Here is a 25,125-nt window from a genome sequence, read left to right as displayed (position 1 = left end):
GTTTCTTATAACAAGTCCTGACAGGGCTCAGCGTTGGCTTACATACAGCACTAACACACACCCATGTACATAAGAATGTGCACCCTGTGAGAAAGACAACTTATAATGTGCCATATCATGAGTTGTACTGTTTGTGTTGATTTGTGTTTCTTTGGTTGTGCTCTCGGCCTCACAGGGAATCTCTGAGGGATTGCTGGTTCGCAGAACCAAAAGTTCTGTTGGAGGTCAGAGTTTGGTTTCCCATAGAAAGAAGATGGCGAGGCTCCAGCGATTAGCTCATTGCTGTTCACAAAGATCAGGTATGAGGACAGCTAACCTGAGCTGACCACGCAGCAGATATCACACTCAGGGATTAACAGAGTACAACAGGCAAGCCATAATTGTGTGCAAGGAGAGTAAAGCCAAAAGTGGCGTGCGTGCGCTGCGTGTGTGTGTGTGTGTGTGTGTGTGTCTTGTGCACGTCCCAGTTGAGTATTTGACATTTTTAGTTGCTCGGAGGGACTTGAACGTAGCAAGTGCAGCTCTGAGAGACGGAGCAGGGGAGGGCACGGAGGCAGCTACTGTAACGGGACGTGCTCAGACACGAGATGAAAGAAAACAAACTCTTACTTCATCTCTCTGTCGCAAGAAAACCCTAAAGGAGCAAGGTAGTAATGTGGCAGATGTTTTCATTGCACACTGAAAAGGGTCTGATATCTACTCAGCTGACAATGGATGACAAGTGCCAGGAATTGTTCCTGCTGACATTAGGTATTCAGCTGCTACATCTCTGTAGTAAACTGGATGACTGGACTGGAAGCAGGATTTAAGACCTATACTGTGATATATACACAGTATATGCAGCTGTCTGGAAGTGATGTTGATGTTGCACACATGTTGCAGACAAACTATAACTTACTGCTCCTTCAAGACACCCCAGGATGTTTCCAGGGATTATGATGAACAATGATATGATGAATAAATTCTCACCTGCTCTTCCTATATGCTCGATATCTTTAGTCTGTCCTGCACATAGGGATGAAACAGGTGACACCTGCACAATGTCCTCACTGACAAGAACATGTTAGATCTTTTATGTTCTTTATTGAGCAAGTGAAGACAACATGTGGGCATCTCTTCCTTCTCATACGCTTACAAAATCAACAAAATATGTCTGACGCTGCCTTGGACTCTTTTATCTCGTCGACTTCGGACATTTGAGATACTGGTTTTGTAGTTTCCTGTGTCCTGGGAGAGGGAGGATACCCAGACCCCATCTTTTCTGATAAAATACCTCAAAGAACAAATAGTATCTTACAGCTGCAAACCACACGGCTTATCATCAACTCTGAGGCCAGAGGAAGTCATGTCATATCTGTGGTTTTACTTTATTAACATTACACACATGGCCTCTGGCTTCTGTCAGCTGAGTTTGACAGTTCTGGGATCACTTCTGCACAAATAGAGCCACTGTTAGAAATCCCACCTGATGTCAGATCACCTGGAGCCTGATAAACCAAATACTGCTCAGTTTGCCTGATTTATTAATTTGACTTGTTTATTTGAGAGTCCTGGACCAAATGATGACAAGCCTACGTGCCATGCGTTCGCCTAAAGCTTCTCCTGCTGACTCTGCTAAAAACTTTATACCCTCTGTAGAGCACATCAAGTTTATGTCGTTTACTTGGCCGCCAACTTAACTACCTAATGTACCGTCAAATGCATTGCCAAGCTAAGTGCAGTAAAAGTGTGTGTGTGCGTGCTTGAAAGTGCCATACTTAAGTATTTCTCAAGCTCAGAGTGCACATCACTTGACCCCCCAGCAGTTTGCAGCCTTATACAATATTACATCTTCAAGTTGTGTAAACAGAGCTGAAATTATGGAAAATGTGATTAACGCTGGGGCCTCACGTGCTCCCAGCTGCGTGAACCGAGGAAAGCGTCTGTGTTGCTATATTTAACCTATTTTAGATGTCCAGACACTGCTGTGTGAGATGCCGGACATTTACGCATCAGGCAAAACTCCCTCTGACCAAAGGGGAAATCCCTCCGCAGGTCATCCATCCTTTTCTCACTGCCTCCCTCCACTTCGCTGTTATTCTCCCTTTCCGTGTCACTGTTTGTATGCAAGTGAGCCATGAGAGTTGAGATGATGTAACAGTGAGGGAGCTGTGGTTTGCAGAGGAACTGCTTTCGTGAGTTTTGGGAGAGATCAGTTCTCCCTCCTGTCTGATTCATACTTTATGCAACAGTCAGTGAGTCTGGAATCCAGCTTAACAGGCCTCCAGAGGGTGGATGAAACTCAGATGTTCCCAAGATTCATATTAAGTAACTCTAAAGATAGCTTCAGCAATTTGATCCTGAATTGTGAGGAGCCCCTAAAGTCCCAACCTTGTGATAAGTAGAAGAAGATAAATAACTTGTTTGAGCAAAATCTATAGTAATTGTAAAAAAGTTCGTATCTGAATAGTAAAGGCATAATTGGCTTATTCTCCCTATTGTGTTTTGAATTTCTGTGGTTATTTGTTTGCACTTTGAATTTTTGTTTCCTGTTTTATTTTGTATTCATTCCTTGTGTGTCTATCTTGCTTTACTTCCTGTCTTTGTTCTGTTTCCATCCCTGTGATTCTCTGCACCTGATCCCAATGTGTTTCCTGTGTTTTACTGCATGTGGGTTTTGACTGTGAGTCTAAAATGCTTCTCTCATGGTCAAGATATGGAGGAAAACACAATGTTTGGCTTATATAGGTTCTTTTTAAATCCTTCTAGCGTGACTGATGAAGCCACTGAGATGCGTTTTAAGCAAATAAACTAATCCCTGTTTACACTAGTTGCAGAGAGGGAGACATTCCTCACTCATCCCATCTCCTCCTCCCCTGTCATGTTGATACTGGAGCAGCAGGGTGGCCCAAAGTCAAAGTGTCCTTCAGTCGGTAACTGATGGATGCCAGCTCACGCTGAGCTGCAGGACAACATCACCAGAACCGTCTCGTGTGTCACTTTCTCTGGCACTGCAGCTGCTGGAGATGTGGACGATGATTTTTCTTTTCTGACAGATTAACTTACAGTCACCTCTCTCTTCCAGCTGCCTTCACAAGAGCCTCTCAGTGTAGATCCAAATGTTATTGATCCCAATTTGAGCTGATAATGGAGGACAATAGAGCCTGCAATAAAAGTTCAGTGAGCAGGATTTAGTGGCATCTACAGATGGAGTCACTGAACCAAACAAATATTCTTCATTCATTCAAGTGTGGGGAGGGGTTCGCATTCAAACCAATTCAAAACATGCAGTCTAGAAGTGCACCTGGAGTAGTTTGCCTCCTGATCCAGCAGGGTGCGCTCACTATCAGCTTGACCTATTGACCTATTGACCTATTGTCACTAAAGTAAGTAATCTTGTGGTAATTAAAGCCGTTCTGAGCTGACAATCACGCCACCAAAGCTTCTGAGCAGCGACACGTTGAAGTGTTTTACGATCTGCAACATAGACAGCAGCTTTTGTTGAAACATGACAGTACGTCCTGTCATCATCATCTGTGTGGGCTGTGTCTATACTTGTCATTGATTGAATTACAGATGAGTGTCTGACATTCAAATCTCTTCTCTCTGTCTCTGTCAAATATCATTTCAGACATTCGCTGTGACCGTCCTCCTCCCTCAGTCCCCTCCAGTCTCTCAAGCCCAGGTGAGTCCCCTCATCTCATCACGTTCAGATTCTCGACATTTTCTAGATCTTATCAACACCCACCAGTGTTTCGACCCCAGGGGGTTTCCTGTCAAATTCAAAATGACCAGAAACTCTGAATAAATGTAAAAATCCCCTTAAATCCCACATACAGGCCCTTTAAAAAAATTCCACCCTTATTATCCAGTTGTTTGCCCTTTACAGTCTTTTATATTTGAACTGAGGTATCTCAACTGAAGCCCCTTGTTTTGATTTCGAGGGGGGGGTGGAGAGAAGCTCTTCAAATAAATCTGAACGGTCCTCACCCTTCAATTTTGTGGTTTTGAAATATGTACACAATGTGACTGTGATTTCTGTGAGAAAGGCCTCGCACACAAATGAAGCCGTTTTAAAGGCTATTACCAGAAGAATGTTCCCTCATTACAGAGAGCGTGCAGGAGATGAGTTGTTAATTTTCAAATGGAAATCTGTTGTCAGGCTGGAAAAGCATTGCAACAAAGGAGGAGAGACCTGACTTTCTATTGGCTTATGTCAGCTTAGCTGGGATGTGACAGTCGAGATAGCGTCACCTGCTTGTTAAAAGTGTGTTTTGGAGAATGCGCTCTTGTTTCGACCATACTTGCAAACACGATGGAAAACATGACTCATTTTGCTGCAGCTCTATGTTCCCAAACATCTGCATTAATATAAAATACGCAAATATTTTTCTCTTTTCAAAATGTCAAAGATCTTCGGTTGATTTTGGCTCTGATGAGAATTTGGAAAACACAGCTCTCAGCTCAATCTGTGGAACCCCCTTTGGTAAATAAGGTCAACCAGCAAGTGACTCTGCTTCTCGTTCTGACTCGTCCACTTCCCCTGAAGCTACGCCTTCCTGCTCCATGACCTTCTGATGACCTGATCAAAAGCCTCTCTTCTAACCTCTGAACTCCTGCTTGGGAGCTGTTGGCTGCACACAGAAGATAAGAGCAACTGTTTTCTTTCTTGTCTCTTAGTAATGAAGTAGTTTCAAACTATATTAAAAAAGATTGATGAGCAGAAGTATGAAGTAGAAGTATGAGAGAGGTTGTGTTGTACAGGAAACTGATATTTATACCTTATTTGGGTTTTTTATCTACAAGTTGTATTTTATTGAAGGCTTGAAATAATAATCCTAATGTAATATATTGTTTTTAGTTTGAAAACTAAATTATTCAATTAACCAATTATGAGCAAAAGCAACTTATTCTTTGTTAAACGCAAACCACAGCTGTAACCATGAGGATGAATATGAAAACACAATGACTTATACCAGTTTCATCAATTGGATCTTATATCAGATCCATTTACATGGACACCAAACTCCTTTGTGATGTTTACATGAGTAGATAATAGAATATTCCATTCTGCCAGTTTTAAAACCTGAAATAGTTTCATGTTCGATATTTTTCAAAAGCTGCATCTCCTTTTCTGAAGTCCCTCCAGCCTTTACTATTATGGCGCCACTCTCTGGAAACAGCAGCGTAATCTGCACACTGTCAAATACAAATCTTACACACACATGTCAGCTCCTTCCTTCCTCTGACCCAATCACAACACAAGAAGAGAACAAATTACCTCATTAACTAGACAGGGTTAATTAATCAACAAATCAATTATGTTGATTAAACTCGGTTAGCGCTGATATGCTCCTGATGTTTGGATGTAATTGTTTATTAGTGAGTCACGCAGCCAGTGAGTAGGATATGTTGGGGAACTATGGGCAATTATTGCAGGAAATTACATTCCTGTCTAATTGCAATAAAATGACGTGTGTTTCAATGGTGCAGGTTCGAGTCTGCATCTCAACACTGAGTATTCTGCCTGCAACGCTTGATTTAATTTGAGTCACGGTCTTTAAAGAGTCTTGAAATGTCTCAAATTCAGATTGGATGGCTTTCAAATTTTCTCAGGCCACCTGTAGTTAAGTTAACACACTAAACGAAACCCTTTCCCGCTAGTTCGTTTATGAACATGGGGAAATGCAAGTTTAACGATAAGTGGCCAATAAGCATAACAAGTACTGGTGGTGGTTAAAGTCTGGAAGTGCTGCGGTGTGCAAGTATATTTTCACTTCTGTGTGCAAGTTTGGTTTTGAAAACAGCTGTAGACACCCTGAGGACTCATTGTGGAGGATAAGTTGTGCTACAGGGAGGCTGTGGGCTGGGGCTGAAGTGAATTCAAATCTTTATCAAGGTTCTTTTTTACACTTATCATCATCTGAAAACCACACCAGACACAGGAAGTCCCCATTACATCACAAACTGATATATTCACATTATACGAGAAACACACACATCAACAGACAGATGTAGTCGCTCTTACCTCAGTGGTGTTGGAGAGAAAGGTGACAAGAGGGAGGGAGAGAGGTTTATTTGAAGAACAGATTGAGAGAGAGAAGAGCGATGAGCATATAAATGGGTGGTGTCATTTAATGTGTTTAATCCTGGACCATGACTCCCGACTATTGGATTATCTCATAGTCACTGGCTAATGGTGGAAGGAGCGGAGAGAAGGGAAGGGCGGAGGAAGAGAGGAGCTCTTCATGAAATCTGAATCCCTGGACTCTTAAATCTGGGGGTGGCACGGTGGTGAAGTGGTCCGCACTGCTTGAATCGCAGAAAGAAGGTTCATGGTTTGAATCTCGGGTTCAGCTGGGGTCTTTGCGTGTGGAGTTTTCATGTTCTCCCCATGTCTGCGTGCTTCCTGTTATTTGAACCGTGAATGTGAGTCTGAATGGTTGTTGGCCTGGTGTTCCGCTGGTGACCTGTTCAGGGTGTACCCTTCCTCTCGCCCACCGTCAGAGTTAAATCTGAACAGTTGTGTGGCTGCAACATGGAGGCAACACACTTCATTCTGATTGAGACTCAGGCCTTGTTCAGACCACTAGTTGACACTGAGCAGAGACTAGTCGTCCAGTTGTGGATTTCGCACGGTGGCAATGCGTCTGCAGCAGATATGGAGCAGGGGGTGCTGTTATTATCAAGTCATAGGCATGCATGTGACTTCAAAGCCGGAGATATACTTGCTTTTAACTACGTGTTTGCATCATCGCTGCCTCGCGTTTCCTACATCGGTTGTGCACGTGTTCAGAAACGCATCCCCAGAGCGTGTCCGTGAAATGCACTTGAGGGGTAGATCTTGTTTTCCAGAATTTACGAGATATTCAACCTCAAAAAATCCCAAGAGAAGTTTTCATTTAACTACTGTGAGAGCACCGAAGCAAACATCACCCGCCCGTGTAGTTAGATCCCCTTTTATTTTGGTTTATTTTACGAGATTCTATAAATGGCATTGTTGTTTGTTTGTTGGCTTTGTGCACGTCAAGAGTTTGTGATTGTTCAGATGTAAAGTAAAGTAAATGTTGAGCTGTTTCATTAATAGTAGAAAAAGAGAGCAGGGTTTTTTTGTTAGGATCGTGTGGAAAACATGAAAAAGGAAAACCTAAAACATGTGTTTTGTTCCAGGCCGACATACAGAAAATGAAACACTCGTCTAAGAGAAGGTGCAGCTATATTCTCCACATCTGGAACCCATCCACTTTCTCTGTGTATGTGTGTGTGTGAGTGTTTGAAAACAGCAGGAAACAGGTCGGGGAGAATATTTGGTGGATGAGAAGTTTATTTACACAAGCCATAAAACACACACATTCACACGGGGTACTCAGTGCATTCAGTTTCATCGACAGTATTGAACAAAATACAAGACATACAGGCAGGAAGCATTGTGCACAATCCTACTATTGTAAATACACATTTTATTTTATTTTACTATTATCACTGTGTGTATTTTATAACTAAGACTGTCTGTAATGGAAACTTCTGTGATTCAGACCAATTTTGTTGATTTAGTTTTATTCTCTTTTACTATGACGATGCATAATAAGTTAAATAGAATAAAACTAAATGAACAAAATAGACCTGAGTCTTTATTACTTACTTAACTACTTGTTTTTATTTTGCTAATGGAGCCTTCCTGCTTGTTTGTATTGTATCAACCACGTGAGAAATCTTGAATATGAGATCAGGATCAACACACACACACACACACACACACACACACACACACACACACACACACACACACACACACACACACACACAAAACCTATTGTAGGCACATATGTGGGATATTTGCAAAAAATACATTCACAAAAAAACACTGGCACACACACATATATAATAATAAGTCATTCATCCACAAAGTTTACCTGATGCTCATAGATCTTTTTTTACGTTTTCTGCTTTCCTCTAAAAATCCTGGCTTGTTGAGAACTTGTAATCTATTTTTCTCACACTTGAGGACAAAACTCTCTCAATTCAAACTGGATCTTGCGTAACCAGGACAACTCCATTATGGGTGGTTTTATTTTAGAGCCTCATGACTTGACATCCTGTGAAAATCTCCGGCGGAGGATTTTCTTGCCAGACAGTTTGGATTTCTCTCTGAAAAATAGAAGCAGTTCCCTTTCCCCACAGTGTTGTGTAATTCAATCCACCAAGTGTAACTGTCCACTAATACGCTTTAATACTGACGGATATAGTACGGGAGGGGAGATTTTACACGTGGAGCTTTATTGGTGGGCCTCCAGTTTCTGGCCTTGTTTAACTTGCTATTTGAACAATCAGCACGAGGATATAATCAGAGACTGTAATCATGATGTTCTTTTAATATGAGCTGTGAAATGGGGAAATCATTGGTTCCAGATGAACCGTCCTTTTTTTTCCCCACGTTGACGTGTCGACTAACTGAGATCTGATCTTTGGCACAATTTGAAAGTCAACAATGGCGCTTTTCACAGAGTAACAGAGGATTTACACTCCGCTGCTCAGTTTATTAGGTAATAATAATGCAGTCCTGCATTAGTTTAAAGTTTACTATGAACAAACAGAATCTAGAATAAATAACATAAGATAAAAAAGACTATATACAACATTAGGCTGTTCTATAAATGTGCAATATAAAGATACAAGTGTGACTGTGCAATTTGTCCAATTCTTTGCGTAATACTGTCACGTGCTACGATTATTTCATCCACCCTGTTTATATCATTGACATTTAAGGCCTAATGAAAGGAAACATTTTTGCAGTATAGTGTTGTTGTATTAGACTAGTTTTAGCTGGTTGTACCTAATAAACCGTGTATGTCCAACGCCTCGAGGACTAACACTTCAAATTGTATAAATAAGTTAGTGTGAGCTAATTAAATGAAACTTTTATGTGTGCGTTTTATCTGCCCTCATTTAACAATACAACAAGTAGACGTTTTCAAGTCCAAAGGGAATTGCAGTCTCATCTAATGATATCTTATATCATATGCTACATACTGATGAATGAAATGATGAGCAACCTTTACCGCTCTGATGGAAGTCGTGACCATATCGTACCAGAAGTGGTTCTTTCCCTTTCATCCAGCAGGGATCTGGTAGGAATGCGAAGGGTTAGGGTTTCCAAAGCAGAGCAGAGGTTAAGGTCAAAGGTCAAGTGAAAAGATAATGTTCTCAAGATGATGACCCCATGATCACTGAAGTGTTGAGAAGAGAAAGACGTGCCTCAGATATCTCTACACCTGTGTCATCCCACCATTCTATCTTCTATCATTGTGATCCCAAGTGACCTGAACGTGCCACATTTAGCTCTGTTTCTATTTACTTGATTTTATATGCATCTCTATACAATTACATATTAATGGCAAGTGAGAATGGTTTGAAAAAGCAGCATTTGAATCAGAGACGTGTGAGGACATGTCCAAGCAGCAGTTACCTCTCCCTCCCTTTGGGGTTTGTCCTGAAGCGTAGAGATAAAGTCGAGATACCACTTACAGTTTCCCAATTCCAGAAGTAATTCTTTCCCATCAGCAACCTTTTCCATTTAACAGATTCACTGATATATCACACAAGCAGCAAAGGAGACACAATGTTGAGCTTTTATACTTAATACTTTAGCTCCATCCACACTGTTACCTTTTCGTCTGTAAAAGAGAGAGTAGTGTGGACATCAGGCCTATCTGTGGCTGAGTTGATGTGTTTTCAAATTAAAACATCAAAGTATGGATGCAGCCCTACAGCTCTAGAGAAGTCACTGTGCATTCCACATGCATACAATGTACTGAAATGCTAGAAGCAGTTGGCCTCCAGCTGACAGAGCCTGATAAGTAAGACAGTAAGATCCGTTATCTCATGGAAACGCCCCAAAAATAAATAAAACACCCACTACTAGGAAAGCAGAAATCACACTGTCCGTTCACGTGTCCAATAAATACACATATCAAATCATAACGTGGTGTTATGGTCATAGATTTTCCACAGATTGAAAATGGGCGGTGTAGTCCAGCGTTTTGCGAGACAGTTCGATGTTAGGGGTATTGGTTTTACTGATAGATGGTTGACATATGGAGCCCCTGGAGGCTCCTATGGGGGCCCGGCACGCCGACGCCCAGAAAAAGTGCAGCACGCTGGGGGAGAGGAGGATGAACACCCAGGGGTCGATGATGGAGTTGATGGAGATGAAGCGCAGGGCAATCAGGTCCATTCCGTGAGACTCTGTACCAGGGTTTATGGAGTTCATGTACACCCGGATCTGAGCGGAGGGGAGTGAGAAAAGAGAAGCGGCGTGTTAAATTGGCTCTCAGGGTTTAATCCCACTCTTAACATCAGCATCAGCCACATCCTAGTTTGCATCCTGATAATAAATCCCACACTAAACCATCTACAACTTCTACACACAGCACTTTTTCTACCACACATCATTCAGACGCTGCAAACACAGCCGTCAGGGATAATTAAGGGTTCAGTGTCTTGCCCAAGGACACTTCAGAATGCAGATGGGAGGAGCTGGGGATCGATTAGAGGACGACCGACCTCCTGAGCCACAGCTGCCCTCTGTTTGTGTGTGTACGTGTGTGCTCATGGGTCAGAACATCAGCATGTTAGCAGGCATGGCTGCTGCTCTGAGGTAAACGTAGTAATGAATAAGACTGAAATAAATTGAAGATGCACATCAACCTCCACCTTGCTCTCCTACACATGGAACAAGTGGAAACAGGCTTCAGTTCCAGCTGTTTTTACTCGTAGCATATGGACCAAGAGCAGCAGACTTCACGGATTGTTTCCCTCTCTGTGGTTAAAGTATGTCAGTGATATCAGCTACTGCAGTGACGGGCTGGAAGGAGAAGCTGTGAAGGTTTGGAGCCAGTGCATTAAGACAATCCATGGAAGCTGTGACTCAATCACGGGTTTAGAAAGTTGCGCTGCTGTTCTCTCTGGGGGTCGCAGAGGAACAATATCCAGTTAAATGTGACAGGAAGAAACCACCTTGCAACTGTTTATATTCTTTTCTCTGACATTTTACCACCTTCCACCCATTCTTGTCTTCTAGCTTTTCACTGCTATTTATTCATTCTCTGTTTCCTGTTCTCCACTATGAAGCTTTTCTTCTGAACTTGCTCAGGTTTGATTCCTGTAAAAACTTCCTGGGATGGCAATGACGGAAACGGTCAATTTGCAGTCACACAAAACGATGGTGGAATCATTCCCTTTCAGACTTTAACAACTGTCCCAAATCTCCATCCTTCCATCTCAGCTCTTTAAACACTCACTTTTCCACATTTTCTCACTGCATTAAAATGGCAATTAGTTCCATGACTGGTTTAGGAAACGTTACATCACTGTGACACCAAAATCAACAACGAACAATACAAGTCAAAGACCTTTGGAATAAAAGATGAGTCATAACAACCCCAGTGACAATCTAAACGAATCCACATGTGATCAATCCTGTGATAAGTGACAGACCTTCGCATGTGTGTTAGACAAAAACTGTGAACTCCCACTCACTTTCCTCTGCTGTCGAAGATGAATGCTTTTCTGTAACTCACGACATGATACGATACGTGATACATGACCCGTGTGAGTGTATATGGAACAGTCGACTGAACCACATCCTGCTACTGTAGCTGAATTTGTCTTTCTCTACCTCTCCATCAATGTCTGGGTGAACAGTCTGGCCTTTTCAATTTTTAATGCTGTCAGAGAAAACATCAGTTTCATATTGGCAGAAAAAATGTAATATGACCTTGTGTGTGTGTGTGTAGTGTCTCAGATTGTGGTATCACATTGCTGGACACCCGTGAGAGTTACATTTAATGCTCTTAATAAATTATGCAATTCTCTTATTATTTAGTGTGTTTGAATGTGTAGCGTCGAGAAGCCGTGCGACCTCAAAGCAGATGTGAGGTGAAAGACTCATTTGTCACTGTTGCTACGTCTGTCAAAAGATGACTCCTCATCATGATCTTTAAAACAATTAGTCTTTCCTTCCAGACAGAGGGAAACACAAGCTGGCTTCTAATTTAGTTTTTTTTTTTACCTGAAATGACAACTGGCTATCAAGATAATTCATGTTGACATTTATGAATTCGTTGAAATGCCGTATCTAGATTTGAATGTTTCTGGCTGACTCATGTTGGTTTAAAACCTTTTTGAAGTCATTATTTCCTTCACCCAACAAAACAGTATCGATCAGGCTCTTGTGTCTGTATCTGTTTATAGACACAGCTCCTCTGCACAGGAAACTCAGGTCCTTGCTGCTCTGCTCACACACTGGAGCTCAGTTTAGATACTTAGAACATCAGCTTAACAGTGAAAAGTAAAGTAGCTGCTCTTCGTCTAAAGAGCCGTTTCCTGAGGAAACAGCTCTTTCCTAAATATTAAATTCAGTGTGATGCACAATTTGGCAGAGATGATGGTTTCTCTGCATTTCAAGCCACAACTGCGATGCAACAACAAACCAAATTGCCCATAATTGTTGTCTGCAGTAAAGTGCAAAGCATCATTAACAGCAGGGGAAGCTATTGATTTCCTATTAGAAGTCCACAGTGACACTTTCAGAATCTACAGTGGGTGGTTACAGATGAAAACAGGAGTCAGCATCATGCCTCCTTCACTTTTCTCTCTGTACATGCTGCTACTCGGTCAAAACACAAAGTCAATGTTATTTTTAAGGATTATTTTCTGTAGTAATTAAACAAATATATATTCTAAGTTTGTTTGGGTGGCGCTAGCAGGTTTGAGGTTACTGGGAAGTAATGCTCTCACTCCCTGTACCATGGAACTTGAAAATCAATTTCTTCTTTTTGACCTATTGACCCATTGAGCTCATTTAACCTAATTGCTAATTGCTGTTGCACTTAAGGATTTATGGGATTTATGAGGGTCAGTTCACCCAAACTACAGTAACACATCAAGAATAAAGCATGTGTGTGTCATGTCATCTTACCACTAGGGGCAGCGTGCATATGATGAAGATGATGGTCATAAACACCAGCAGGATGAGATGCTCCACCTCCTCGGCCATGGACATCACTCTGCGGTCATTGTTGGATCTTATGGTTCCCATCACCGAGCCGCCGTTCCTCTTGCGGCGTTGGTACATCTTGAAAAGCTGGTACACCACGAAACCGTTGCACGCCACAATGGCCAACACCAGCAAAAACATGATAGTGGCGTACAGGTTGGCGTACGCGCGGTGCTTACTTGGCTCTGGGTTCATGTCAATGAAGCACCACGTGCCAGGGCAGTACTGAACATAAGTACCAAGCCCGGCAAAAGGCAGGAGACAGAATATCACACATAACATAAACACTGATGGGATGGTGATATAGGCACATTTCTTGGTGACATGTCGGGTGTACAGGTAGGGGTATCCAATGGCAAAGCATCGCTCTAATGCCATCATGAAGAGGAGCGACAGGGTGGCCAGACTGAAGAAGGTCATGCTGACACCAAAGTACGAGCACAAATTAATAGTTTTAGACGACATCCCCACCATGGTGGTGTTGCGTGAATATGCCACCTGCACCAGTGGGCTGACCAGGCAGGTCCCAGCCAAGTCCGTGAGCACCAGCACCGTGATGAGAACGTGAAACAGTGCTCGCCGCGACGCGCCCCCGCTCCTTGTTTCTCTGCGCCGCCGGATCTCCAGGATCACCAGTGCAGCTACGTTGCCAAAGATGCCCATGGCGAACATGATGGCGCTGATCAACGGGCTTTCGGCTGAGTCGATGTGTTCCTGGGTGTGGCACAGCTCGAACTTTGAAGGCATTATGGCTGAAGACTGACTGATGTTATTCAGGAAATCTGTCTCTGATCCCAAAAGAGTGTCACAAAGGTGTCATCAAGTAGTTGTCTGCAGCCATCCTTTAAAAAGAGGAAGAGAGAACATGTGTGAGATTCAGACCTGTCACCATCGATTGATTGATTAGTTGATCAGGAGAAAATTGCAATGATTGATTAACTGATCATGTCGAACATTTGCTGATTCCACTTTCCAAAAATGTTATGCTTTTCTTTGTCATATACCATCGTAAGATAAATACCTTCGGTAAAATGTCTGGCATTTCAACAACAAATTACAAAAATACAATTCCCAAATTAATCAAAAAAAATGATAACTTGACATAAGCCTTAAAAATGTATAAAACATCACATTGTTATTGAAAATGACAGATTTTTGCTCCTGAGTGAAGATTGTGATTTTAAACTCTTTACTTTCAAATCAGAAGCTAAAGCCTGATTTTGTTGTTATGCTTTGCTGCAGATGAGAAGCTGGCAACAACATTTGATTGATGGCCACTTACTGAGATGAGATGCAGCATCTTTTGTGGAGGATGTTTGCAAGTGTTTCTTATTTCAGACTCTTTTGTCAACATCGCTGACTAAACACCAACATGTCGCTCCTCTGATCCCATTTACACAGAGCAGGGGGATTACCTCTGCGTAAACTGAAAGATTCCTGCGCTTGAACTTTGCTCCTGATGTGAAAGCCCAAGTTTCTCTTCTTCATTCATCCATCTATCCAGCCATCCATCTATTACAGTCCTACATAATCATCTGTGTGTGTGTGTGTGTGTGTGTTACTCACCCACATGCTGTGTCCGCAGCACTTTGTTTCCACTCAGGTGATGCGTTCAATGGCTCCAAATGTCATTGACACGCACAATAACTGTCCCGGGTTACACGTCCGCTGCGCGCCTCCAAAACACGACGAGAGAGCTGGGACAGATGTGTCCAGCTGTTGCACGTGTTTGGTAGAAAAGCTGCGGTTGAGACACGCAGGTGTGACCGCAAACGACACCAGATTACGTTTAAAAAAAAACTTTAAAAAGTAAGAAATTGAGGTTTTGGCACAAAATGCGAGACTCTCCTGGATTCACGTTGCGCGCTGCGTTCTCCGGACAACAGGCAAAGTTATATACAGAATAAATGTATGAGATTGATGCCGAATTGAAGATCGACCAATAACACACGACTTGACTTCATGTAGACTGCACAAGCGCTCACACGCGTGTTGCAGTGCGCGAGGAGAAGCTATACCGGAAGATTTCGAAACGGGCTATTGTTTTTACGAATTACACATCCGCATTACGCACCGGAAAAAAACCGTTCTCACCTTTTGTTCAACCTGCTCCCGGGATGCAGACGCTTTGTTTCGGTCTCGCGGTCCAGACTCGAGTCGCACGGGACCAACAGTTAAAAATAAATGCGTTAGTTTCCCTTGTGGAGTCACTCCGGTTTAAAAGGTGCGGTGTGTGAGCGGAGAGGCGCGCGGCACTGGGACGAGCCATGACTGGACCCGGGGTACAGGGACCGAGGCAGTGACGTCACAGGTACACCCAACCCTCACATGGCTGCAGTTGGTGTAAATTACCAAAGACACAAGTTTCTTTAATCACCACTTTATCCTCATTAGTGTGTTGTTGCACGTCTCAATCCCTTTAGTGCACTAGTTCACTCACATCCTGTCTATTCCCTGAGTCTTTAGACTGTTCACTGTGTTGTGTACTTGTGTCACTTGAGTACTTCATATGTTGCATACTTACATGTTTTCTTTACTTTTATGTTTACACCGGGCATTAGAGAGAAACTGTATTTCAATCCACATCCTGCACATCTTGCAGAATTGACAAGTAAGTTGCCTTTGACCATTTTATTATATTTATACGCCTTCACATCCCTTTAAGTTGAACTTATTTTAAATAAATTCAGTTACTAAAAATAACAATGGTGGGAAAAAAGAAGTGAAATAGAAACTGTTTATGTGAACCGGGATATTCTGGGGAATATGCAACCCTCAGTGACCTGTGCACATGATTGTGTGTGTGTGTGTGTGTGTGTGTGTGTGTGTCTGTGCAACCATGGCATCCAAAGTATGGGTTTTGACTCCAGTGTGAAAGATGTGTGTTTGAGTTCCTATATGTGAGGATCTCCCATTGGGATGAATGTGAGTTGGTCTTTGGCAGTTGACTTCATAAAGCGGTGACAGATCCAACATGTCTGCCCGTCTTCTAACCGACAGCATCTCCTCTCCCTTATGATTACTACATGGCCAATACAACACATTTACCTTCAGGGTTGTTCTGTGCGTTTCTTATTATTTAATCAATCCCTCCAGAAGATCATACTGCAACATCTGCTCATGTATTAGTATATTATTTTATTATAATGGTTAAAAATGGCTAAAAAGACATCAAAATTCTGACATGTATTCAAATCAAGCACACTCATGGCTTGGAATCTTATATTACAGTAAATCTATGAGTCAAATCCTTTCCCTGGAAGAGGATTTATAATCATCCCTGAGGACGACAAGTTGTGATTTAATAGGTTGAGAATGACATTAAATGATGTCACAATCCATAAATGTTCTTTTGCACTGATGATGACAGAGTAGAAGGTTTTTTTAAATTTATGTTGTGCTTAAACGTTTTTTCTTGGAGAAAACTTTTTATTAGTTTTGTAACTTCTCTCTTCTTTTTCTTTTAATGGAAGTTGTCTTGTCAGGATGTTTTAGGCTGAGCACACGATAACAATAATATAAATTAATCTAATTGAATAAATTATCTGGATTTACGCTGAAAGCTGGAAATGATGCCGACACTTACACTCGAGGGCTTTTATTCCATTAACGAATTCTTAATTATGACATATTATTATGATGCCATCGCTTCTTCCTGTCCCACTCCGCCCTTCTCTCTTCCTGCTCCACCACGACCGTGCACGTTTTCATATTACTCACATTACTGGTACAAACACACAGCGGTGCTTACAGAACAGGGTCACATTCTACAACCGGACTCATTCTGAAGGTTATTTTTACACCCTGCTTCATTCCTCCTCTCTCCTCCTGTTGCTTTTCTTTCTCCCTATTCGTCTTTCTCCTTTTACCCTTGCTCTATATTTCTCTCCATGCCTGATTGACCTTGTTCTTTGCCCTCACAGACAAAAAAACGTCTGTTTCTCTTGCCTTCCTCTCTTGTTTCTATCCTTCCCTAGATTTTCTCTTTTCCCGACCGTTCCCTTAGTTTCTCTTCCTTTTCCTAGGATTTAGTTTCCTTCCATCATTGTTTTTTTTATCCAAAAGCTAAAATCTCTGCCACTTGATTTTTGAACGTTAATGATATAAAAGCTTGAGTTGTAGATAGTGATCCTCACTGTCTCTTCTGTTATCGATCAGGGCTCAGCTCACTAATCCTACAGTAGTTGGTAAACAGCCTTTGTTGAGGCCTGGCGTCAGTCAGAGTGCTGACAGGGGCTGGATTTATTGTTAGTGTCTCTCTCTCTGTTGCAAAAAACAATGTCAGCAAAGCATCAGGTTCACAAGAATGGCAATAAATTAATTTTGTTATTAGAGTTTATCATGTTACAAATTATCCATATTTATACGTAGTAAAATATAGATTTTAGCGTTAACACACTAACTAAATACAGTTTTCTATAATATACTTTGCTGCCATTCACTTGGCCTTTGCCTCCACCTTGTGGTCACTCTGTGTAAGTACAAACATACAGAAGTTGAATTTAGGATGAATATGAATATTTTGGTTTATGTTTATACAATTTATGTACATACATGTTTTTTATTTCAATATTTTTTAATTTAATGTTTATAATTTTTTTAGCAAGCAAAGTAATATATGCAAGTAAACTGAAACAGACCCTTTGCCTCTGCCCTTATCTTTGATTATCTTTGAGATATGTCTTGAACTCTGTTTGACTCAACCTGTAGCCACCTGCCTGGGGGGGTTCCTCTGCAGCAGAGAACGATCTGAAACCTGCACTGCAGCCGTCTGGGCTTCGTTCCCCCGAGTCTGGTCCCCAGTCAGTTCAACACATGCCGAGCTGGACTGAAGTCAGGTGACTGACGTGGCCAGTGAAGAACTCGACACTTAGCTGAACATCTCTGTCTGGTTTGAATCACAGCCCACTGTCGTAAAATAGAACTGGAATCAACGCCCAGCAGCTGTTTGCCTCAGACAACCCGTGCAGGTCCACAGACATTTGTATTTCCAGTCTCATGAGGTCACGATGACCTTTGAACTTTGACCACTGAAATCTAGTCAGTTAATATGTGAACATTTGTATTAGTATAAGTATTTTAACAAAACACTTTTTGGATTTTCTTCTCATTTCAGTCACCTGCTCTGTCTGTTAAGATAAAGAGCCCACGATGTCACTTCCTGTTTTCTCCCAGGCCGATGTCTTGTTCATCCTTCACTTCTGGTCAGTCGCCCTGATGAAGGACAGGATGCCACAACCAGTAGGTGCATTTTTTAAAATATTTTCCATGCTATAGCCACAATAATAAAGTAAATTTATTAAGTTTGTCCATTCAGTTAAAAAAACGTTTCTCTTCCTGGTTTCTTCCATGTTTGGTCACTGTTGAAGTGATTTTCTGGGTGTTGTGTGATGTTCAGGTTGTAATTATACAAGGGGAAACGCACAACTTCCTCAAATTAAGGAAAGACTAAACATTATACACCGAGTAAAAAGAGTACAGATAAATTAAAATATATGTTAAAAAATGAAAATATTTAATCAATAAGATTATAATGTAATACCATATGTCGATGCCATTTTAATATTTCAGTTGTAGATTACATTTTTTAAATAGTTTGTGCATCCTGCAGTACACTGTTTCAGACAGCAGGTGGCACACAACAACAAGTGTTCAAAGGTTCACTAACTTTCAATAAGTGAATCATATAAAATCAAATGAAAAGCTGCTGTAATGTTTTGTACACTAATGAATAATCTATCTATAAATCTCTCTCTCCTCGTTATGGCCTTTTCCAGTATGAAACACTAACCTTGTCAGGACCAGTAGACCTCATGGGGACCAAAGCTCATGGTCCTAATGAGGTTTAACATAATGTCTGAGGTCCTGGTTAAGGTTAGTGGTGACATGTGGATTGTGGTGAGGTTACGGTGGGGGTTAGTTATGAAGTGGTCATGGTTAAAGTTATGGATAAAGGTTTAGTTAGACTCCCCACAATGAATGGAAGTCAATGTAAAAAGTCCTGACAAGTACAGCTGAACAAACCTGTGTGTGTGTGTGAAGCAGAGGTTTCACAATGTGTCTTATTCATTGTTGTGAAACAGATAGAGTTACATCCGGATTAAAAATGCTCTATTTGTCTTTTCTTTAATACGAGCCAGATGTTGCATCCAGCAGTGGGCCCGCTGTCACTCAACCCTCCTCCGACCAATCAGAGCGAGTCCAGACTCCTCCCTCCCTCCCTCCTCTGGGGCTTGTGCAGAGGAGCACTGAGTTCTCCTTCTTCTTTCTGCTCCCTCTCTCTCTCAGTGTCCATCTGAGCCTCTCTGCTTCTGATCCCTCACAGTGCAGAGCTCTACAGTCATGGAGAGAGGGGCAACGTTGGCCGTGTGTCTGCTGTGCTGGAGCTGCAGTGTGGTTTCAGCCATCCAGAGGGCTGACATGTTCCCTTATGGCCTTTTAAGTGGAGACTCTATTCTGACTGAGGGCGACGATGAAACCTCCAGAGTTCTGACCCTGACCAAACCCTTATACTTCTACAACTCCCTCTTCACTCAGCTCTATGTAAGTACACGTCCATTCACACTCCTTTGAATGCTCTGAACTTTATTCTCCGGCTGTGCAACTAGTTTCTAACATCGTTATTTTGCAGGTGATGTGTGCAGCTGAGCAGAGCTTTTATTATTCTGTTAAATCACAGCAGTGACTCTTGGTTCAATATGAGCTGATGCAGATGTTTCTATTGTTTCTTCCTTATGTGTGCATTAGATTTCACTCACATCTAAACTCCCCCCTCTACAGTGTATTTACATATTTACATTCCCTGCATGTTTCATTCAGCATTCATGTATCTCCTATATGCTCAAATATCTGCAAACGTCAAACAGGCTGATAGTAAAGAAAGAATTGTAAAAATCATTATCGCATAAGTAGAATTAAAGGATGTTTGTACTTTACACTTTAAATGTTGTTGCATTATTTTAGCAGTTTGTTGTCTTTACCCTTTAGATGCTAATGTATTAATTTACTTCTTGCCTCCGATGTTTTATATTTAGTTATTATGTTATTATTATTATTACTGATGTGTTTGCAGCATTTTAATCCTGTAGCTGTTGCACTTTGAGCTACATTCAACTACTTTGCATCACATTCTATCAAATCAGATGTTTTGTTTGTGTAAATTTCTAATTAATGTGTGGATTAGCATAATAGTAGCATCAAACAATTACTTTATTAGGGGATACAAGTTCATGAGGGTTTCCTGATAGTGGTTCTGCAGGATTCATCAATCTGTGGCTCTCTGTGCTTCTAGGTGGCCACCAATGGAATCATATCTGCCAAGGACTTGCCGATGGAAAAGCAATACGTTGACGACGGCTTCCCCACAGATTTCCCTGTGGTGGCTCCGTTCCTTGCCGACATCGACACCAGCGGAGGACGAGGACAGATCTACTACCGGGTGACAGAAACACCCAGCGTGCTCAACAAAGTGGCCCAGGTCTGTCTATCCACAGCAAAGAGAGAAATCAGTTCTGAGAGTATTCTTGTGCAGTGCTTAACTCCAGATTTGGATTCTTCCTTTCTTTCAGTTCTCCATCCATTGTTCACTCCATGTTTCCTTTTTTCTTTTCTCCTTCCTTCCCTCCATCGCTCATTCATTCATTCATTCATCTGCTCACCCAGGAAGTACACCGAGGGTTTCCAGATGCATGGTTCACTCCCACACACGCTGTGGTGGCAACATGGGAGAACGTGGCGCCGTATGAGGAGCAAACCCGAACCAATGGTCCTTCAAACAAGGTAAGACCGTGGAGGGATGAGGCCTCCTTGTCTTTATGTGTATTCATTTACCAATAGAAGTCACGCCAACACCTCAAGATATTCTGCTAATGTGTTGTCTTGTGAAACACGCAGCCCCAAATTCCTGGAGGTTGTGCATCACTTGTAATCAGCCTTGGGTGGGGGGTCTATTTGTAATCCCCCTTCCCCTCCTAATCTGCCTCTTAACCTTTTGAAGGGGTTAGAGGTCATCTCTCAGGGTCATCAAAGTGTCCCCTCCCTTCCCAACTCGTTATCCCCCCCGCCCTGCAATTCACACACAGGTAGACACAAACATGCCTCGACCCTTCGTGTTGTCACGCTCTGTTGGACATTACTTCCCTCCCTGTTTGTCAAACATTTAATCAATAACTTGGATTTCAATAAAAAGGTCCCGCTAAAGGAATTTCACCTTGGTGGGGATTTCACCAATCAAAGTTTGAATATGTTTCTTAGGGCCTCAGGCAGAATTGAGACAAATGCCTCTTAAAATGCTTTTAAACTCCTATTGTTCTTTTATTTTTGTTTGACTTGGATTTAGGGCACAATCGTGCTCCGTTTTCTAATTATAGCTCCCACAATTAGTGGGCTTAGGGAAATGTAAACAGGAAGTATAATGTTGCTGTGGTGTCGGTCAGCCGTGGGCTACACCCTGAGCCCAGGTTTTTATTTATGAAAATTAGCAATTAACAGTATCCATCTACTTACAGACATCTGTGACTGGAACTCTTCTTTTTTTAAGTGAATGAATGGAACTTCTTCAGAAAGTGTAAGTCTAAGAACTACATAGATTGTGTTCAGACGTGATTCAGTTAGGACTCTGAGAGGAAGGGACATGTTTGACAGAAGTTACTCGCAGATTGAAAATATCTCCACGTGCCTGTAAAAGCAGGATTTAAGTAAATATCTATCAATTATTCATTTATCTTCCTATATTTGTTGTGTTGTCACAAAAACACAGTCAAAGCAGCAGAAGCTGAAATATCCTGATTTAATGTATCTGAAATGTCTTTGATATTTAAGTCTTTAGTAAAGTAAACTTAAATTAGTGGAATTGGAATTGAAGCTACTTAACACTTTGTTTTCTTAACAACCACACTTCATTGTTCTGTAAAGAAAGGTTCCCTGTAAATAATGATTACAGACCTGCAGAATACAGGCTTAGCTAGAGGAGGTTAATTAATCCCATTGTATAGGTTAAACAATGGGAAAGACGCCTTCTACCAGTTCCAGTTCCAGTGAACTTATCGATCAAAGAAGCCGTGCTGTGTTGTTCCTGGTGTGCAGCATGTGGGATGGAGGGAGTGTGAGAATGCCAGGGGATCTCTGCATCTGTCCCTCCCTCTCATCTGGGTTTGTCCTTTTCTTTACTCCCATCGCCTGCTCTCTTTTATGCCTTCATCTTTCTCCCTGATTGATCAAAAGCTAAACATGCAAATAGCTCCAGAAAGGATAAGCAGCATTAGGCCTCTTACAAAATTCCTAATAATCTGATTGCTTTGCGGCCAAATGGACAATTTGGTGACTGCAGCTTCTCCGAGCCTCAGAGACTTTAAGTCCCATTCCACTGTTGGCCAAACGCTGATTAGAGGATGATGCCCACGTCTTTAAATCCAATGTGTCTTCACATGTGGAAGGAGGGAACCTGTTTGGTTATTTAAAGAGTGTGTGCAGTTTGTCAGATGGAAGCAGTCCGGATCTCGGCCGGGATTTGCTCCAGTGGGTCTTTCTCCGGACTGATAGCATCTTCCTTTGAAGTGATTAGCCAGAGGTGCTGGGTGGGGTGCGCTGGGAGTAGAGTGGTATGTGTGTGTGAACTGATTAACCTGAGGTGTGTGTTTGTCAGGATGTGTATTAGGGGTGACGGGAGGGGGGGAGGGGGACAGAGTGTGTAGTGTTTGGGGGTCGCATATGGAGATGAGAGGAGCAGCGAGCGGAGAAATAACAGAAAAACAGCCAAAGGTTCACTTGCTGAGAAGTGGGGTTGTGTTTTCTATGAAATTAAGAAGCTATTATCATAATTGGAATGTAATTGCTTCACTTGAAACCTTAAACACACACACACACACTGTGTCTGCTACCATGTCGCTGAATTTACTAATGACCAGAGTCATTTACACGGAGAATATGACCCTCTGTATGTTGATGTTGACCAGGATTTACACTGAGCTACATACTAATCCTCCCATATTGCTCCATGCTCTTACAATGTTAATCTTCCACTACCATTAATTCCATTATTCTAAAAAAGTAACTTAAAACTAAATCCACTTTTTTGAGGTAGTAAATAAACGTGGTTTCATCCACATCAGAATAATTCATCATTACATAAAAGGAATAGTTTGATGTCTCAGAAATATTTGGCAAGAGTTAACATCGGGACATTTTCTTTAGTTTTCCAACGCTGCAGGAAAATACCTGGAACATTTAGAGGTGAGTGAACCGTACAGGAGGCAGGACGTGAACTTTGCAGACATCTTCTGTTCTCTTCTGTTCTCCTCTCGTTATTTGTTGTTTCTGTGGCCCCCTTGCAGCGGGGGTATCCCTTGAACTGTGGTCATCCTGGTTCAAAGCAGACCCTTACTGAACTTCAGCTTTCATAATATGTTATTCTGTCCACATGCCATGAGACCGTTTCTGTTTATCAGTGACACGGAGCAAACGTCTGTAGCAGAAACAGAGGAGGTGACCTCACCTTGTGGCTGTGCAGCTCAGGTTACATCCACATCTCAGCGTTTTAGTTTGAGAACGCATCAGCTCTGCTACAGGGCTGCGTTTTAGTCTGGACGGAAACAGACATACGTGCAGGAGACGAGATGTTTTTCAAGCAATCTGTGACTATTCCTGTGTCCAGCGGGACCTGAGCGGGACGCACATGGCGTGTTAGTACTGATGTGGATTTAAACGGAAACCGAGTTAAAACGCTCGCGTGGAGAGAGATTGTTTTGGTTCAAAGCGACGTTTTAGGAGTAGTCGAAAAGTCCTCTGAGCAAATTTGAGACTTAAAAATCTGGATGGCTTAACTAATAGCTCAGTCTTACCCGTCTGAAAGATGCAAGAAAGATGTTCACGTTAAATTTCAGTATCCAAGAAAATGTGCTCTTGATCTTGAAGCCTCATGTCGAACAATTTCCTCAAGCTTCAGACGAGCAGAGGATCCTTTTCAACTGAAGTTATATCAGGGGGGAAAGGAGGAGGAAGGGATTTTCATATGGCAACAGCGAAATACTGACTGGACTGTTCCTGGCCACAAGCCTGGGCTGTATTGTGTGTGTGTAGGTGTGTGTGTGTATGTGTGTGCATGCCAGTTCCCACGCTGTAGGCAGTTCCGTTTGTAGCACTTTGGTGAGGCTGGCAACTGGACTGCAGCTGGTCTCCGTCTCTCGCTGCCTGTTTGCAGCTGTTTTGTGGCCGACAAGCTGGAAAACCAGAAACCAACAGACAAGTGTAGTACATTAACTCATCCTGAGCTCTTCCTGGGAATGTTCGGGGATCACCAGAGAGGGATCCAGCTAATCCAGCTCCAGATAATTATAACGTGACACAGAGCATTTGTTGCAGCGAGTGTCGTTCATGGAGACAAGAACGTAACTGTGTTCAGCTTGATTTCGTTTTGGCAAAGAACACTACTAAAAAAGCTAAACTTCTATTTTCGGTTTGCTCCATGAAATTGTTTTGCAGTGAGTCTGACAGCATCTGTTGTTCAGCAGAAACAATTTTAATGTTTTTTCACAAGCGAAACTGAATACATGTTGCAGCTCTTTCCGATGTGGTGATGTTTGGTTTATTCAGTTTAATCAGAGCACGTCCACATTAAAACTGTCTAATGTATAAACACACACACACTGGGATCCACAAGTTTGAGACGCAGAAGAGGTGTCCGACTTTGAAACCCAACTTTATTTGTCAGTTTTTTTCTAATCTGGGGTTCTGTGGCAGTAACTTTTGGAGTTGAAGCAGCGGTGCAGTCAAAAGGAACGAGAGCGGACGACGAGGTGAAAGTGCTCGGAGCTGTTCCAAATGGCCACGCTCCCTCACAGGGAACAGGGTGTGTTAAACATTCATAGTGTTGCATTTGGTTGCTCACATGAAAAATATAAAGAATAAAAAACGAGAAGTTCAGGTTAGTGCCCCTTCGGACATTCTGCTGACTTTTTATTAGGTGGCAGGTCGGAGAAAGAGTTGAGTGCATATCTGAGCTAATGGAGGAGAGAGAAATGAGGTTAAACAACGTGGGACTTTGAAAATTGTCTCCTCCAATAAAATCTTACAACAACAACAAGTAGCTTTGT

General features: G+C 42.0%; 2 protein-coding genes across 2 annotated transcripts in view; one reads left to right on the top strand and one right to left on the bottom strand.

The window, feature by feature from the left end:
• Positions 1-8,556: 8,556 nt before the first annotated feature.
• Positions 8,557-15,310, bottom strand: ptger2a (prostaglandin E receptor 2a (subtype EP2)). Its single transcript, XM_035149994.2, has 3 exons — positions 14,603-15,310; positions 12,959-13,878; positions 8,557-10,261 (listed from the first exon to the last, which is right to left on the bottom strand). The coding sequence occupies exons 2-3, from the start codon at positions 13,781-13,783 to the stop codon at positions 9,974-9,976; spliced, it is 1,113 nt and encodes a 370-aa protein (XP_035005885.1). The 5' UTR covers positions 13,784-13,878; positions 14,603-15,310; the 3' UTR covers positions 8,557-9,973.
• A 3,978-nt stretch (positions 15,311-19,288) lies between these two features.
• The window catches only part of nid2a (nidogen 2a (osteonidogen)), a 28,668-nt gene continuing 22,831 nt past the window's right edge, over positions 19,289-25,125 (top strand). The window contains exons 1-3 of the mRNA XM_047339021.1: positions 19,289-19,579; positions 20,328-20,513; positions 20,699-20,815. Of these exons, the coding sequence (XP_047194977.1) occupies positions 19,379-19,579; positions 20,328-20,513; positions 20,699-20,815 (504 nt within the window). The 5' untranslated portion in view covers positions 19,289-19,378. The remainder of the gene's footprint in view (positions 19,580-20,327; positions 20,514-20,698; positions 20,816-25,125) is intronic.

The sequence above is a fragment of the Hippoglossus stenolepis genome, chromosome 24 (genome assembly GCF_022539355.2).
Source record: "Hippoglossus stenolepis isolate QCI-W04-F060 chromosome 24, HSTE1.2, whole genome shotgun sequence".
In the NCBI taxonomy this organism is placed as follows: domain Eukaryota; kingdom Metazoa; phylum Chordata; class Actinopteri; order Pleuronectiformes; family Pleuronectidae; genus Hippoglossus; species Hippoglossus stenolepis.
Note: the sequence above shows the minus strand (reverse complement) of the source record. Positions and strands in the feature narration are given on the sequence as shown.

Excerpts from the sequence above, each read along its gene's own strand:
- ptger2a (XM_035149994.2), bottom strand. The coding sequence starts at position 13,783 with ATGCCTTCAAAGTTCGAGCTGTGCCACACCCAGGAACACATCGACTCA. Across the intron at positions 10,262-12,958 it reads TATGCACGCTGCCCCTAGTG|ATCCGGGTGTACATGAACTC; the intron begins GTAAGATGACAT and ends CCCTCCGCTCAG.